A 17,981-nucleotide genomic window follows, 5' to 3' on the forward strand; every position below is an offset into this window, starting at 1 on the left:
CCTTGAGATGGTGAGCAGTCTAGTATAGGGTGATTTTTTAAAATTTTATTTTTCCAGTTACAGTAGTTTTCAGCATTCATCTATTTGCAGATTTATGAGTTCCATATTTTTTTCTTCCACTCCCCCCCCCCCCAGGATGAAGAACAATCTGGTAGTAAAATTGTGTTTTAATGCATTTCCATATTAGTTATGTTGTGAAAAGAGGAGTTGAGTTAGAACTAAGGGAGGAAAAACTATGAGAAAGAAAGAAAAAATGTAAGAAGTTTTAAAAAGTGAATATAATATGCTTTGCTCTTCATTCAGACTCTATAATTTTCTCTCTGGATGTGGATAACATTTTCCATAACAGTTCTCTCAGAATTGTCTTTGACTGAATTTCTTTGAACAATGTTCTCTTAGTTCTGCTCCCTTCACTTAAGGTTCTCTAAAGTCTGGATGCTCATGATTTTTCTTTTTTCTTTTTTTAATTTAAATATTTACTTTATTCATTTTTCCAACTGCACACAACAGTAGTTTTCAAAAATCATTTTTTGCAAGATTTTGAGTTTTACATTTTCTTCCCTTCCTCTCCCAGACAGAAAGCAATCTAATATAGGCTTTACATGATTAACATCGATCCATATTAATCATGTTGTAAAAGATGAATCAAATCCAAATAGGGTAAAAAAAATTAGAGGGGGGGGAATGACATAATACATAAGACTACTTAAAAAAGTTGAAGACTTTGCTCAGCATTTAAATTCTTCAATTCTTTTTCTGGATATGGAGAGTATTTGCTGTCACAAGTCTTTTAGAATTGCCTTTGATTATTACGTTGTCGAAATGAACAAATCTGTCAGTGTTGATCATCACCCAATATTACTATTAGTGTGGACAACGTTCTTCTGGTTCTGCTCATTTCGCTCAACATTAATTCATGCAAGTCTTTGCATGCCATTCTGAAGTCCCATCCCTCATGATTTCTTATAGAACAAATAGAGTTCCATTGTATTCATATACCGCAACTTATTCATCTATTCCCCAACTGATGGACATCCCCTCAATTTCCAATTCTTTGCCATTTTGAAAGGATCTGCTTTGGATGTTTTTGTACATGTACGTTTCTTATCCTTTTTCAGGATCTCTTTGGGATACAGGCCCAGCAGTGGTATTGGTGGATCAAAGGGTATGCACAGTTTTATTGCCCTTTGGGTATAATTCCAAATTGCTCTCCAGAACGGCTGGATCAGTTCACAACTCAATCAACAATGCATTTGAGGCCCATTTCCCCCACATCCTGTCCAATGTTAATCATTTTCCATTTTTGTCACCTTAGCCAGTCTGTTAGTTATTTCATCTTTTAATTTGCATTTCTCTAATTTTAATGATTTGAAGCATTTTTTCATGTGACTATAAATAGTTTTAATGTCTTCATCTGAATACTGCCTGTTCATATTTTTTGACCATTTATCAATTGGAAAATGACTTGTAATCTTAAAAATTTGACTCAGTTCTCTATATATTTTAGAAATGAGTTCTTTATCAGAAACACCAGTTTTGAAAATTGTTTTCTAGCTTTCGGTGTTTTCCTTCTAATCTTTGATGTATTGGTTTAATTTGTCCAAAATCTTTATTGTTTAATATAGTCAAGGACAGCAAGATGGTACAGTGGATAGAGCAATGGCCCTGGAATCAGGAGGATCTGAGTTTAAATCTGGCCTCAGACACTTAAAAATTACCTAGTTGTAACCTTGGACAAGTCACTTAACTCCATTGTCCTGCAAAAAAGCAAAAAAAAAATTAATATAATCAATCATCCATTTTGCAATTTCTAATGTTCTCTATTTCCTGTTAGTTCATAAATTTCTCCCCTCTCCATAGATCCAACAGAGAGAGTATCACTTCTCTTAATTAGTCTGTGGTATCACCTTTTATGTCTAAATCCTGTACCCATTTCAACCTTGTTTTGATATAGAGAATGAGATGTGGGTCTATGCTTAGTTTTTGCCATACTGTTTTCTAGTTTTCCCAGCAGTTTTTACAAAATAGTGAATTCTTAACCCAGAAGTCTTTGGCTTTATCAAACAGTAGATTGCTATAGTCATTTACTACTGTCTGTTTTGTACCTAATCTAATCCAACAAGACATTTAACTATTTCTTTGCTAGTACCAGACAGTTTTGATAACTGCCGCTTTATGATAGTTTTAGATCTGGTACGACTAACTACCCTCATTTGAATTTTTTCATTAAATTCCTTTATATCTTGACATTTTGTTGCTCCAGATGAATTTTATTACCATTTTTTCTTAGTTCCAAATAATTTTTTGGTAGTTTGATTGATAAAGCACTGGGTAATTTAATTTGGTAGAATTGTCATTTTAAATTATATTAGTTTGACTTAACTATGAGCAATTGACATTTTTCCAATTGTTTATTTGTGTAAAAGGTATTTAATAATTTTGTTCATATTGTTTTTGAGTTTGTCTTAGGAGGTAGATTCCCAAATATTTTATGTTGTCTACAGTTACTTTAAATGAAATTTCTCTATCTCTTGCTCTTGGATTTTATTGGTCATATATAGAAATGCTGATGATTTGTGTGGATTTATATGGCTTTTTCAGCATCTACTGAAAAAATCATGATTTCTCTTAATTTTGTATATGATATGATCTTTTATGTTGATTGTTTTCATAATATTGATAAATCCTACCTGACTATTGTGTATCATCCTAATATTAACTTGTTGTAAACTCTGCTAAAATTTTATTAAAAAATTTTGCATCATTATTAATTAGGGAGATTGTTCTATACTTTTTTGGTTTTGACTCTTTCTGGTTTAGGTATCAGTATCATTGGTACCATAAAAGAATTCTGACAGAACCCCTTTACCTATTTTTTTTTTTTTAGGTTTTTGCAAGGCAAATGGGGTTAAGTGGCTTGCCCAAGGCCACACAGCTAGGTAATTATTAAGTGTCTGAGACCGGATTTGAACCCAGGTTCTCCTGACTCTAGGGCCGGTGCTTTATCCACTGCACCACCTAGCCGCCCCTCCCCTTTACCTATTTTTAAAAATAATTTATATAGAATTGGGATTAATTATTCCTAAAAGTTTGGTAGAATTTACTTGTAAACCCATCTGACCCTGGATATTTTTTCTTAACAGGTTAGTTCATTGATGCTTTCTTCAATTTCTTTTTTCTGAAATGGTGTTATTTAAGTATTTTATTTCCTTTTCTATTAATTTGCGTAACTTAAATTTGTGTAAACATTCATCCATTTCATTTAGATTGTTAAATTTGTTGGCATATTGTTGGAGAAAATAAATCTGAATCATTAATTTCCTCCTCATTGGTGGTGTATTAATTTTTTAAAGCAGATTAACCAAAGGTTTATGTATTTTTGTTTTTTTTTCCATAAAAACAACTCTTGTTTTATTTATTAATTCAATTGTTTTCTTTTGGTTTGAGTATTTTCTCTTTCGATTTTCAGAATTCCTAATTTGGTATTTAATTGGGATTTTTCATTTGCTCTTTTTTTAGCTTTTTTAGTTGCATGCTCAGTTCATTGATCTTCTCTTTTTTCTGTTTTATTCATATAAGCATTTAGAGATAGAAAATTTCGCCTAAAAATTGCTTTGACTACATCCCAAAAGTTTTTTTACGTCTCATCATTGTCATTACCTTGGATGACATTGTTGATTATTTCTATGATCTGTTGGGCTCTAGCTAGGTGGTGCACTGAATAGGCCACTGGCCTTGGATTCAAGAGGCCAGGAGTTCAGATTCAGCCTCAGTCTCTTGCCACTTACTAACTGTGACTTTGGGCAAGTTAACTTAATTCTTATTACCCTGCATCCAGAGTCATCTCTAGTCATCCTGATTCATATCTGGTCACAGGCCCCAGATAGCTCCAGAAGAGAAATTGAGACTGGTGACTTAGCACAGCATTCCCCCTCATTCAAATCCAGTTCGTGTGCTTGTCATGGCATTGATGTCACAAATTATTTATTATTTATTATTTTTGTTTATCATTATTTTATTATAAAATATTGTTTATATTATAGATTATATTATAGTCTATATTCTCTATTATATTTATAGTCTATATATTATTATTATAATTTATTATTATTTTGTTTGATTCTCTCATTCTTTAAAGTTATTTTCCAATTAATTTTTAGTTTATTTTTACATGGTTTTATATTACATATAACTTTTATTACATCATAAGCTGAAGATGATGCATTTAATATTTCTGCCTTTTTTGCATTTGACTGAGGTTTTTATGTTCTAGGACATGGTCAGTTTTTGTGTAGGTGCCACATACTGCCCATTATTATTAATATTATTATTATTATTATTATTATTATCATCATCATATACTTATTCAGTTTTCTCCAGAAGTCTATAATATCTAAGCTTTTTACAGTTCGATTCATCTTCTTGTTTTATGTTGTTAGATTTATCTAATTCTTAGAGAGAGAGATTGAGGTCCTCCATTATTACAGTTTTACTTTCAATATCTCCCTGTAACTTATTTACGTTTTCCTCTAAGAGTTTGGATGCTATATCACTTGGTACATATATGTTTAACATTGATATTACTTCATTTCTTATAGTACCTTTTAAGAAGATGTTACTTCCGTCCTTATCCCTTTTAACGAAATCTATTTTTGCTTTTGCTTTATCTTCAGCCAAACCATAATATATTCTACTCCAGCCTTTTACCTTTATCCTCTGTGTATCTCTGCTTCAAATGTGTTTTCTATAACATATTATGGAATTCTGGTTTTTTAATCCACTCTGCTGTCCACTTCCATTTTATGGGAGAGTTCATCCCATTCACATTTACAGTTTTGATTACTAGTTCTCTCACTTCCCTCCATGCTATCTTCCCCCATTTATACTTTTCTTTTTCCTTTTCCCTTATCCCTTCTCACCAATGTTTTGCTTCTGACTGCTGTCTCTACATCAACTCTTTTTTTTCTATCAGCCCCTTTCCCTTTCCTTCTCCCTTTCCTTTTTTACTTTTCAACTTTTAATTTAACTTTACCTTTACCACTGCCTTCCCTTTTTTCAGTACCTTCTTCCTCTTTATTTTCTTTTCTCCCCCCCCCCCCAACCCATCCATTCCCAATTGTATTTAAAAATTTACTCTATCCTACAGGGAAGTATGTTATTCCCTTTTCGATTCAAATATGTTGAGAGTAAAATTTACTCAGTGCTCGAATCTACTTTCCCTTACTTTATAGTAGGTCATTGTGTCTCTTTTGTGGTGTTATTTAACCTTTAATACCTCACTTTCTCCTACTATAATCCTTCTTTTCATGTCTTAATTGTTTTAAACCTGTTTTTTACCTACATCCTCTGTCAGGATATCCTTTTATCTGTCTCCATGGAAGTACAGTTCTCAAAGGTAGATAGATAGATAGATAGATAGATAGACAGACAGACAGATAGATAGATAGATAGATAGATAGATAGATAGATAGATTGATTTACAAGCCTCATTACCTCATAGTCACTTCATATCCCTAGCCTCTCCCAAGGTTCACCCCCCTCAACTATCCCATTAGAAATACAGTTCTCAAGAACCATAAGCATCATCAAATTAAAATCAGTTTATACCACACCCTCTTTCCAAGTACCTTCTATAGAAATACAAACCTCATGAGCTTTCATGTATAGCAGAATCACTTCCTGATCCAATTATGCCTACTCCCTCTTAAGTATACTCCATCCAATTGTAGCTAATGCATCAAGTAAACAAGCATAATCACTTCTTGATCTTTTTGTCTAGACCTTCTAAGTACACTTCCTTCTGTCCCAATAGAGCTAAATTATCATGTATAGCTAAAGCACCTCAATATCCTTTGTACCCATACCCTCTAAGTATACTTCCTCCAACTATATTCAACCTTCATGAAAGTATCAACTAAAGCATCATTATTTTTTGTGATCATTCTATATCCCAAAGCCTCTTAAGTATGCTTCTTTTAACTTCCTAAGAGAAATATAGTTTTCGAGAATTATTGTCTTCACATGTAGGGATATATATGTACAGTTTAATACTATTGACTAACTTTTTTCCCTTTCTACTTGCTTTTTTTTTAGGTTTTTTTTTTTTGCAAGGCAAATGGGGTTAATTGGCTTGCCCAAGGCCACACAGCTAGGTAATTATTAAGTGTCTGAGACCGGATTTGAACCCAGGTACTCCTGACTCCAAGGCCAGTGCTTTATCCACTATGCCACCTAGCTGCCCCCAATGCCACCTAGCCACCCCCTCCAGGCTTTTTTTTTTTGAGCCTTTCAGGTAGACCAGTAATTCACAGATTATCTCTCTAACATCTATTTTTCAAGTTGGTATTTTTCCTAAGAGGTATTTTGCATTTTCATCTTTTTTTTAGCTTTTTGGTTTTGTTTGATGGAAACTTGTTGTTTCATAGTCATTAGTTAATTTCCAATTTTTAGGAATTTTATTTTGTTCAATTAGCTTTTGCGTTTCCTTTTTCAGATGATTAATTTTACTTTTAAGTGAGTTATATTCCTTTTCCAGCTAGCTAATTTGACTTTTTGATGCTATATTTTTCCAGTTGGTCATTTTTACTTTTAAAGGAGTTGATTTCTTCAGCTAATTTTTCATAATCCTCTTGCATGACTCACTTTTTTCCCCTCCATTTTTCTTCTTTCTTTCTTCCTTGATTTTTAAAATAATTTTTGAGCGTTTCCAAGAGGCCTTTTTGAATTTGAGGTCAATTCATTTTGACATTGCTTTTTTCTTCTGAAATGTTTTTATCATTCCTATCAGTATAGTAGCTATCTGTGGTTAGTGCTTTCTTTTTCTTTGTTTGTTTGATTTTTGTTCATTTTGACAGTTGAGCTCTGCTCCTGGGACACTGGGAGTATATAGTACCAAGGTTTTTGTGCTGGGATTGAGATCTGGCCCCTGGCTTTTTTGCTTGCCTATGGTATCACCTGTTTTGCAGTTTGTTTCCTCCTTTAGGGTAGCTCTTGCTTTCATCTTGCCTGTGGTGTTGCCTGTGCAGAAGTTTGTTCCTTCTTGGAGTAGCCCAACCAGATCCTGTCTGTTGCCCCCTTGTTCTCAGGGCTGGGATTGGTACCCGGGACCTGAGCTGTGCTGTGGCTAATAGCCTTCGACTGGCTTTCTAGCTCTCCTGCCTATGCTGGGTACTTCCCCTTTACCCAGAAGAGATACGATAACTTGAGTTGAGAGCTTGTTTCACTCTTTTTGGGGGTGCAATCTGTAGCTTAGGGTATGTGAAGAGGTTTCATTTAAACTTGTGTTGGAAAAAACTCTGGGAACTTGCTGGCTTCATTCTTGGCTCCTCCCTGGAAGTCCCTGATAGAGGTCTTGTGTGTGCAGTCACATAAGACCTTTCTTTGTATCTCATTAGCATTGTATTTGGCATATCACAGGCACTTGTTGAATGCCACTTGACATTCTTTCTAACAGTCATATACACTGTCTGAATATATATACAGTATATATCCAAGGTTATCTTGGAGCGGAGGGGAGAGATTAGGAAAGCTAATGTTTGGGGATGGAGCTGAGTCCAGTAGGGAGCCAGGGATTTTCAAAGGCTGGTATGAGGAGGGGCAAGTCTTTTAGGCATAGAGAACAACCAGTGAATGGAAACTGAATTTGGACTATCTTGTGAGAAGAATGGCAAGGTGGCCCATTTGATTGAATGGTGGAGTTTGTGGCTGGGAGTAAGGGGAAATATTGCTGGAAAGATAGAATGGGCTAGGTTCTGAAAGATGTATGTGATTAAACAAAAAAATTCACATTAGACCTCAATGGTGGTAGGAAACCCTAGGAGCTGATTGAGTAAGGGTTGGGATTTATAAGCACTAGGCTTAGGAATTCTTAGGTGAATACACTGGTGACTTCTGGAGAATCTAAGTTCAGGTGTGGAGGAAAGGGATTCCATGGTTTCTGAACCCCTTTCTGCACTGAGATTCTGTAAGTCTGACTCTGGGTCCACAGACTTAATAACAGAGAGAGTTAGAACCTGGCAGGGATTGTAGTCCACAGGATGTAGAAATCGTTCAATCCAACAACCTTTTCTTAGTCCTCACTCTTCTTGGTCTTGAAGAAGTATTTAACTCTTTAATTGCCTCTCCCTCTCCCTACCCCCACTTTGTGGATAGTCTTTCCTTTATGGGCTTTTATGACACCCCCCCCCCCTTTTTGTCCTCCCATCTTAGATTAGTCCTCCTCAGTTTTCTTTCATAGATTTGTCTTCAATTTCCTACCCTTTTTATGTGGACACACTTCAGAGCTCTCTGGGACCTTTTTTTCCCCTCTGTAGCCATTCTGTCACTTAACAACTTCCATAGACTCAGTCAAATCTTTATATGTGGATAGTCTCTTTTGTAGCTCTAGGTCTATGTCACTGCATGCTTCCAATGTACATATCCATCTTGATCTCACAAAATGATCTCAAACTTCATATGTCCAAAGTAGAACTTAGCACAATCCCTTCTAACCAGGTTCACAATCTCTGTATTATTCTCAGTTCTTTCCTCTCTTCCATATTTAATTATCTGCCAGATCTTGAGAATTCTATCTCAACAACATCTTTTGTATCTGTCACCTTCTGTACTACATAACCACTACTCTAGTATGTCAAATTATTGATTTAACCCCTATTTTATTCTAGTCAGGATTCCATAGAGGTAGTGATTATTCCTGTCTATTAATATATTTAGTCAGTTGCTTTTATAGTCAAACCTGTTATAATTAAACCCGTAGTTTAAAGTTCTGGTCTTGTATTAGGTCCCAGAGCTTTGACCTAGGGATTATAAATTCATTTGCTTAACTGCAGGAAGCCAACTAGGGGCCCTCCATCCTTTTTTCTTGATGAGTAAATAACCAAGTCAGGTGTGGCTGAGATATTCTAATGATATGGAAAATTTCCCAGCTTCTTTTTGTCCCTCTGCCCTTTATTGTCCCTCTCTGTTGTCCATTATGGGTTAATGGTCATTAGCACTCGGTTGATGAGTGACCTTTGCCTTATCCTATGACCATCAGCCCCATCCAATTTTTTGGCCACTGTAGATGTGTGACCTTTATAGATGACCTGTATAGACTACCCTCCTGGGAGAATCAAGGTATAAAAGTCTGTCAAACAATGAAATCCTGTATTTTATATCATTTCTAACATCTGGTCAAACACTATAAAAACAAGACCCTGGAGAAAAAGGGCATCTTAGATCATGAGAAAGATTTGAGACCCTTATTCATTAATAGGGGCCAGGTCTCTTAATAAATGAGTTGGTTTGGGGCTCTGCCTCAGTTGCTTTTATTGCAGAATGGACATTTTTGACCCACAGTAGGTTCTCATCACTTATTATCTGGATTAATACAGGTTTCACTTAATAGGTCTCCCTGCCTCTAGAATATTGCTTTGTTCAATTTGCTTTTTCAATTGCTTATTGTCTATATCCTGCACCCAAAATGTGAATGTTCCTCTACACTATAGTATGAATTCTGTTCTCTCTCTGCACTTTTTCATTTGGTGACCTCCTTGGTTTAATCGTCAATGTTTTCTAGATGATTTCCAGCTTTATGTGTCCTGCCCCAATCTCTTCCATGAGTTTCAGTCCAACAACATCTACTGGACAATGTCCTGGAAACATTTCATTTCTAACTCAACATGTCCAAAACAGAATTTATGATCTTCTTCCCACCCCACCCCTTCCCATTTTCAGATTTTTCACTATTACTAATTACTACCATCAGTCTTTTAGTCTCCCAGGTTAGTAACATTATTCTCAGTTCTTCACTCTGCCTCATTGAACATTTGGCAGTTGACTGCCAAACCTTGACCTTGCCTATCTGCCTTTTCCATCTTCACTTTCTCACATAGCCACTTCTGTAGTTGGTCAAGTTATTTTAGTGGCCTCTTCTTTGATCTCTTTGTCTCTAATCTTTCCTTCAACCAACCTATCCTGTAATTTGCTATCTTGGTGATTTCTGTTTAAGTGCAGATCTGATCTGAGTAATACCCTTACCCAGTGATTTCTTTCTGCATTTGATCTCAAGTAGAATTTCACAATTGTCATTTAAAACACTTAATCCCTTTCATAGCACAGGAATCTCCTTCAAACACTATATTCCAAATGTATATGCTTGCTATTCTCCATCTACAGCTTTCCATCCTCTCCCTCCATGCCTTTGTAGCTCCTTCTTGCCTCTGCTGTTTAGAATCCTGAGATTCTCAAGGGCAGCTAGGTTGCTCAATGGTTAGAGCACTGGACCTGGAGTCAGGAGGACCTGAGTTGAAATCCAGCCTCAAACACTTGATATTTACTGTGTGACCTTGGGCAAGTCACTTAACCCCATTGCCTCACAAAAACCAACCCCTCCCTCCCCACCCATTCTCCTGATTGTATGTTACTTCCCTCTTCACGAAAAGTTATTTAGATACTTTATATTGATTTTTCTGTCCCCTTAGTTCTTTCTCTATGAAAAGGTTCTTTCTCCCTCTGAACTTTCCCTCCCCTCCCCTTATGAAAACTAAAGTTCTTTGAATGTAGGGGCTATTATGTTGTTGTATCTGGTTCCCTGGTCTCCTGTCCAGAGACTGTCATATAGATGGTATTTTGATCCATTTCTTATAGACCAGTTCATTCAGCATGAATGGATCAAAATACGATTAAAATGGTGGGGAGAGGCAGCTGAGTGGCACAGTGGTAGGGGTAATGGCCCTGGAGTCAAGAGGACCTAAGTTCAAATCTAGCCTCAGCCACTTAATAATTACCTGTTTGGCCTTGGGCAAGTCATTTAAAACCCACTGCCTTGCAAAAAGTCAAAAAAAAAAAAAGGAAATGAGAGTATTACATAAATACTCTACATAAAAGTGCTTTGAGTGAGGAAAGTACCTGGGATATTGATGTTAAATTTTATATTGATCAACATTGACCTTTCTTTATGTTCTTCTAGTGAATATGGAGGGGAGACTGGACAAGGACCAGCCTATGGACCAGCCAGTCATTCTGCAGCCTCTTCTTCTGCACCTTCTTCTTCAGCATTTCGACCAGTTGTGCCATCCAGACAGATTGTGGAGAGGCAGCCAAGGATGCTGGACTTCAGGGTGGAATACAGAGACCGAAATGTGGATGTGGTCCTTGAAGACAGCTGCACTGTTGGTAAGGCTTTGTCTGCGATAGGATTTAATGAGTGATAGCTGGAAATGGAGGAGAACCATTTTTAAGTCATTTGCCATTTTGTATGTCCTTTTCCTCAGGGAGTTAGCTGCTTTCCATATCATTCTTTGACTTTTCATTATTGGACAGGGCCAGAGTCCCATTTAATCTAATGCTAGGATTGATGCAATGGTGTTGAATGGTGTTCATGATTTTTTTTTTCATTTTCTTTCAAGGGACTTAAAAATATGTAGCAGAATATTCATGCCACTCACTTCAGTGATCCTTTACATAACTGCAGACCTTCTATGGGACCACTGCTATTCTTAAACAGAGTAGCATGTGAGAACTTTTTTTTCTCCAAGATGCTCCTTGAAGTTTGTGGTAAATTTGTTGGAATTAACATGGATCATTTTCTGTAGTAGAATCATCAGACTAATCCTTGTTAACCATTGTCACTTCTAAACTTTCACTTAGCAATAGTTTCTTCTTTGAGCTTCATGCTGTCCAAATTTATCATTCAACCTAAAGCCCAGGGCCATTATCTCTTTATCCCCAGAAGACAATTTTCTTCCTTTCTCAGTGAGTTCTGTGTTTAGCTCACATTTTAACTCCTTCTTTCAGGGGTCTTCAAAAAATTTATTGATGTTTCTGCAAATATTCTAACTTCTAGTTTCTCAGTCTATTCAGTTCCCATGAGCTACATTCCATCTTAGGTTACATTGAGAGCTGCTCATACCCTCCATATTTTTTTTTTAGGTTTTTGCAAGGCAAATGGGGTTAAGTGGCTTGCCCAAGGCCACACAGCTAGGTAATTATTAAGTATCTGAAACCGGATTTGAACTCAGGTACTCCTGACTCCAGGGCCAGTGCTTTATCTACTACACCACCTAGCTGCCCCAAAACCCTCCATCTTAAAAACATGCCCTCATCCTTTAAAAACTTTTGGTTCTGCCATCCCTCCTAATTATTAGTCATTCCTTTCTAGGATAAAAATCCTTTGAAAAATGTCAATAGTGGGACCTTCCACATAATCTCAGTCTCACTCCTTTTTTTTTTAACTCTCTGATTTCTGACCTAATTAATCATTTGAAATATCCTTCTCTGAAGTTATCAAGTTTTCTTTTTTTAAAATATTTTTTAATTGATATCTTTGTTCCCTACATAACCATTAATTCCTCCAGTACTTTAACTCTCTAGTCTCCCAGAGAAGCATCAACTTATAAAACATAATATTTTTAAAGGGAAAAAATACAAAGGAGAAATTTTTTTTTAACTATTCAATACATTGAAAAAAATATGCATTGCACTATGCTTTTAGACTATAGAGGTGGAATGGAGGTTTCTTCACATGTTTAAATCTTTAGGGCCAAGATTGTACTTTGCAGTTTTACAAAATTTACACCTTACTTTTTTGCAGTTTTCTTTATAATTACATTGTTGTAATCATTATGTATATTGTTTTCTTTGTTATGCTTACTTCACTTTGCATCAATTCTTTTAGAGCTTTCTCTGTATCATAGTTATCATTTCCTATGGCATAGCAATATTCCATTCCATTTATGTATCATATTCTGTTTTTCAATCAGAGGGCATCTTGTTTGCTTTCTAATTCTTTGCTATGTGACTCAGTGGATAGTGCACTGACCTTGGATTCAGGAGGATGGGAGTTTGAATCCAACCTTAGACACTTGTCACTTACTAGCCAAGCCGTGTGACCTTGTGCAAGTCATTTAACCCTGATTGCCCCACATCCAGAACCATCTTTAGTTATCCTGATTCATATCTGCCACTGGACCCAGATGACTGGAGGAGAAAGTATGGCTGGTGACTTAGCACAACCCTCTCACTCAAATCCAATTCACATGCTTGTGATGCTATCACCTCCCTGATGTCATGGCCTTCTTTGAAAATGAAGACCAAGACATTGTTGTAAAAGGGAATTTTCTTCTTATCACTGATTTGCTTGGGTATTCATCCCATTTATCCAATCAATTACCTAATCTTGTTCATTTTCTTCTCTTTTAAGTCACACAACCTTCATCTTGATATAGGCTCTCACTCCTCATCTTGACAATTTCAGTTACCTTCTGCTTAGTCTCACTTCCTCAGATTTTTTCCTACTCCCATTCATCTCCCATTCCCCAGTAAAGTGATTTTTTTCCTGCCTCTCTTGCCTTCTTAAACTCTACTGCCCTCTGTGGACTCAAGGATCCAGCTGTCCTATCTTACTTGTTATGTGACATTCTAGCTCCCTACTCTTCATTTTCATTGACTGTCCCCTCAGTCACCCTTGTCTCTGTATCTTGGTTTTCCTGTCAAGACTCAACATCCACTTTTTTCAGGAGACCCCTTTTTTTTTTAGGTTTTTTGCAAGGCAAATGGGGTTAAGTGGCTTGCCCAAGGCCACACAGCTAGGTCATTATTAAGTGTCTGAGACCGGATTTGAACCCAGGTATTCCTGACTCCAAGGCCAGTGCTTTATCCACTACACAACCTAGCCGCCCCTGGGACACCCTTTTCAATCCTTTCCTCCTCTTTATCTACCCTTTGTATCTTCCTTCTTTCTATTTATCTATCTTATTTTTACCTAGTTGTATACTTTGATTTTTTTTCCTTTCTTTGTATTTCCAGTACTCAGTTTAGTCTCTGACACATAAGTTAGCATTAATAAATGTTTGCTAATTAATTGACTGTGAGGTAGAACCTCAGAGTTGTTTTAATTTGTTTGTCTTTTTGTAATTGGAACTTTTTTTTGCAAGGCAGTGAGGTTAAGTGATTTGTCCAAGGTCACACAGCTAGGTAATTATTAAAGTGTCTGAGAACAGATTTGAACTCAAGTCCTCCTGACTCCAGGACCAGTGCTCTATCCATTGAGCTAACCTAGCTGTCCCAGGACCATTTTTAATATTGATGAGTAGTATTTCTTTCAAATACTGTTCAAATATTTAAAAATTTTTCTCTATATTTATATATATTCCAGTTTCAGATATATTGAACTTTTATTAGAGATATTTCAAGCAACTTTTTTTTTCCAGTTGGCTTCTAAAGTATTTATTGATTTGTTCAGGCAACATTTTACAAATTTTATGTAACCGAAAATTTTTATTTTATCATCTTTTATGATCACCTCTGTCCCTTGCTTTGGCTAAATGTTTTCCCTAAAGGTATAGATCTGAAAGATATAACTTATATTATGATTTTTTTTTTTTTTTTTTAGGTTTTTGCAAGGTAATGGGGTTAAGTGGTTTGCCCAAGGCCACACGGCTAGGTAATTATTAAGTGTCTGAGACTGGATTTGAACTCAGGTACTCCTGACTCCAAGGCCGGTGCTCTATCCACTGCTCCACCTAGCTGCCCCTTCCACTGCGCCACCTAGCTGCCCCTATCCATCTCTTAACTCTAGGCATTTTCCTCTGTTGTTTCCATCCTTGGCTCTGCCTACTGACCTCTCTGGCTTCTATCCACTGAGCCACCTAGTCACCCAGATGTTATTTTTTTTTTTTTAAATTAAATTAAAAAAATTTTTTAAGGCAGTGGGATTAAGTGACTTGCCCAAGGTCACACAGCTAGGCAATTATTATATGTCTGAGGCCAGATTTGAATTCAGGTCCTCCTGATTACAGGGCCAGTGCTCTATCCATTATGCCACCTAGCTGCCCCTGATGTTATTTTTAATGTTTTGATCTCACCTCCTTTTGAATTCTACCTAAGTTCTTGGTGAAATACTCAGCTCCCTTTGTTTATTGTGGACTAGTTAACCATGATAGTTTTGGGGAATAATTGATTTCCCTATGAACTTGAGGAACTCTGGGCTTATTGTAGGGGAAGAAAGTATTGGAACCCAATACAACCTCCATGGTCCATGATTCTTGTAACCACAGAAAATTTCTTTAGTTTATTTACTTCTCTTCTGACTTTAGGTCTTGCTTTAAAATCTCTTGACTTGCCCAGGTTCACACTCTGATAAATATTTAGTGCTGCTGCACAAATTCACTGGGCTAAGTGATCCATTACTATCACACTAAACTCTACTCTTAATATCCCTTGCCCCAGAGAATCTCATACCTTTTCAAACCCTGACCCTGCCTCACCATCTTCACTTATGAACTTTCCAACCTGGGACAGGGTACTAAACAATTTACAAAATTATTGATTTTTTTCAAAGTTAACTTTCTACTTCTATCTTTTTTAATGAAAACCAAGTGCACATCTATGTAAGCAAAAAGAAGACAAACCCAGTGAATTCCCTCTTAATGAACATGAATCCAGTTCAACTAGTATTTAACATTTACAAAAAAAGATCAAATTTAAATTGTTGTGTATAAACCCTGAATGCAGGCTTGATCTATGATATTGTCAAAATCACCTGGATTCTGCTCATAACCCAAAGAAGATGTGTATTATTGTGTTGTTTGTGCTTTGAAGTTGAAATGAATAAATTTGAAATTAAATGATCTCTGTATGGAAGTTTAAAAGATGGATAATGTTTCTTTCTCAGTGCTAATTATTATATATACCTAAATACAAATAATTATAAAATATAGCTATCTTGGTTTCACCTTAAACTACAACTTAAGAAATGAAATAATGAGAATAATGATTTAAATTTTTTAAAAATTAAATTCAAATTTAATTGTTCTAAATATGTTTGTTTTGAAAGTAAAATGATATCTATTGCAAGAGATGAAAACATTACCAGTGTGTAGAAAATAGTGAAAACTAATATTATCCACCTCAACAGAGGCAGTTTAAGTAGCAGAAATACATGAATACAAAGTGTAAGACCATAATTAGAATTATAATCTGCTATATCATTGACATTTTCAGGTGTTATTTAAATGGAGAAAAAACTGCCAAATTTGATTTGTTCAAATGCTTTTTAGTTGCAATAGCATGAAACTTAATGAACTGAAGCAGTATTTTGAAAGTGTACATGCAGAATACTTGGGCAAGACAAGATAACTTAAAAGGTATCTAATTTTCTCAAATTATCAAGAACAAGTTTTTCTTTAAAATCCATACATTTGCAGTTATGCAAATTTACTTTCAGAATTGATAAGTGTAAAAAAAAGCCTCATTTGAAAAATATTTGGTGCTATATACCTAGTTAATGATATATTTGAAAGGATATATGGAAGCTTCCATATAAAGCAGCTTCAGAGAGATCTACCTGTAGAAATTGTAGTGGGAGAAAGAACTATCTATATGTCTGAAGAGTTTTATGGGAATGAACATGAAGCCTTTATTCAATCAGTTGAATAAGTGGAATCTCTTTTGCAAAGCAAGTGGATGAAACAGTAGGAATAGTGAAAGATGCTTATTGAATTCCATATGTAAGATATGTTGAAACTCATGTTACAGACTATTCATAACTATGCCCCATCAGAAAAGAGTATAATTTGACAGATTTTTAAAAAGTACAAACAGATTAAAAGGAAAAAATGTAATGGGCTCAGCTATGATGGAGTCTGAAAAACCCTAGTTTAAATATAGTCCTCTGTGCATTATCAGCATGCTCATGCTTCATAAGTGGTCACTAATATCAAGCAATATATTCATAATAGTAATCAATTTAATGAAAATTCCAATAAAGGTGAGACTTTTTAGAAAAATTATATTTTAGTAGGAGGCAAAACCAAGATTAATTCTATATTAGTTCAAGACATACTGATTTTCTTATACCAAAGTATTTGGAAGGATTAGTTGAACTAAAAGTTAGCTTTTTAAAAAAGTTTTTTAATTAATTTAAGGCAGTAGGGTAAATGATTTGCCCAAGGTCACATAGGTAGGCAATTATTATAAAAAATTTTTTATAATTTTGTAATTATGAAGTTTTTTTAAAAAAAAGATAATAATAGATGTAGAAAATGCATGCTGTTTCTTTCTGAAACTTTTGTTTTAAGAGGATAATTGACAAAATGAGTTCACTCTAAGTCATTTCAGAGTACTCATACCCACTTTTTGATAAGAATGGTAAATTAACTATGCTTATGAAAAAATAGCTATACAAAATAATTTTTGATATTTTTTCTATTTTAAAAAATGCATGTCTTGCAAAGGAATTAGGTGGAGATAAAAGTCTGCTTGCAAATCAATAGGCCAGTTTATGGAATTCATTTTTTATTAATATTAAAGACCTTGAAATTTTTAAATGTGAATTGGTAAGGAGACCATCTTCCTTTGACTGATATTATACTCTTGGTTTTATACAAGTAACTGTGCTAATAAATTAGTTTATGGGATGCAAAGAAACAAAGACAAAAAAATAGTCCCTTTTCTCAAGGAGCTCACATTGTAATAGGGTAGACAATGTGTATATAACTAACACCCAACTACAACTGAGGGTTTTTCTGAGTTATTCTTAATATTTTGTGAAGGGGCTTTGTAATTGTCACCAGATTGCCGAAGGGATCCCAGGAAACAAACATAAAAATGGTTAAGATCCCCCTCCCCCCCCTTTTTTTTTTTTTTTAGGTTTTTGCAAGGTAAATGGGGTTAAGTGGCTTGCCCAAGGCCACACAGCTAGGCAATTATTAAGTGTCTGAGGCCGGATTTGAACCCAGGTACTCTTGACTCCAGGGCCAGTGCTCTATCCACTGTGCCACCTAGCCACCCAGATCCCCCTTTTCTTAATCCTTCTACATGTCAGCTCTCCAACTACTTGAAGACAGCCTGTTTGATACTGGAAATTGGCAATGTCCTGATATCAGTAAGTTTTCTGATCCCCTCAAAAAATGGCATCAGAACTTAGAGATGTACCACTATTCTAGGCCATAGAAAGAATCACTTCTAGACTATCCAACTGAGGAATCCATAAAACTCTACAG

The 17,981-nt window shown here is 35.5% G+C and overlaps 1 protein-coding gene across 1 annotated transcript in view; it reads left to right on the forward strand.

Annotated features, from left to right (window-relative positions):
• The first annotated feature begins 1,030 nt into the window (after window positions 1–1,030).
• The window catches only part of FAF1 (Fas associated factor 1), a 319,384-nt gene continuing 302,433 nt past the window's right edge, over window positions 1,031–17,981 (forward strand). The window contains exons 1-2 of the mRNA XM_074221481.1: window positions 1,031–1,165; window positions 10,949–11,154. Coding sequence (XP_074077582.1) covers window positions 11,085–11,154 — 70 coding nt within the window. The 5' untranslated portion in view covers window positions 1,031–1,165; window positions 10,949–11,084. The remainder of the gene's footprint in view (window positions 1,166–10,948; window positions 11,155–17,981) is intronic.

Source organism: Macrotis lagotis, chromosome 2 (genome assembly GCF_037893015.1).
Source record: "Macrotis lagotis isolate mMagLag1 chromosome 2, bilby.v1.9.chrom.fasta, whole genome shotgun sequence".
NCBI lineage: Eukaryota > Metazoa > Chordata > Mammalia > Peramelemorphia > Peramelidae > Macrotis > Macrotis lagotis.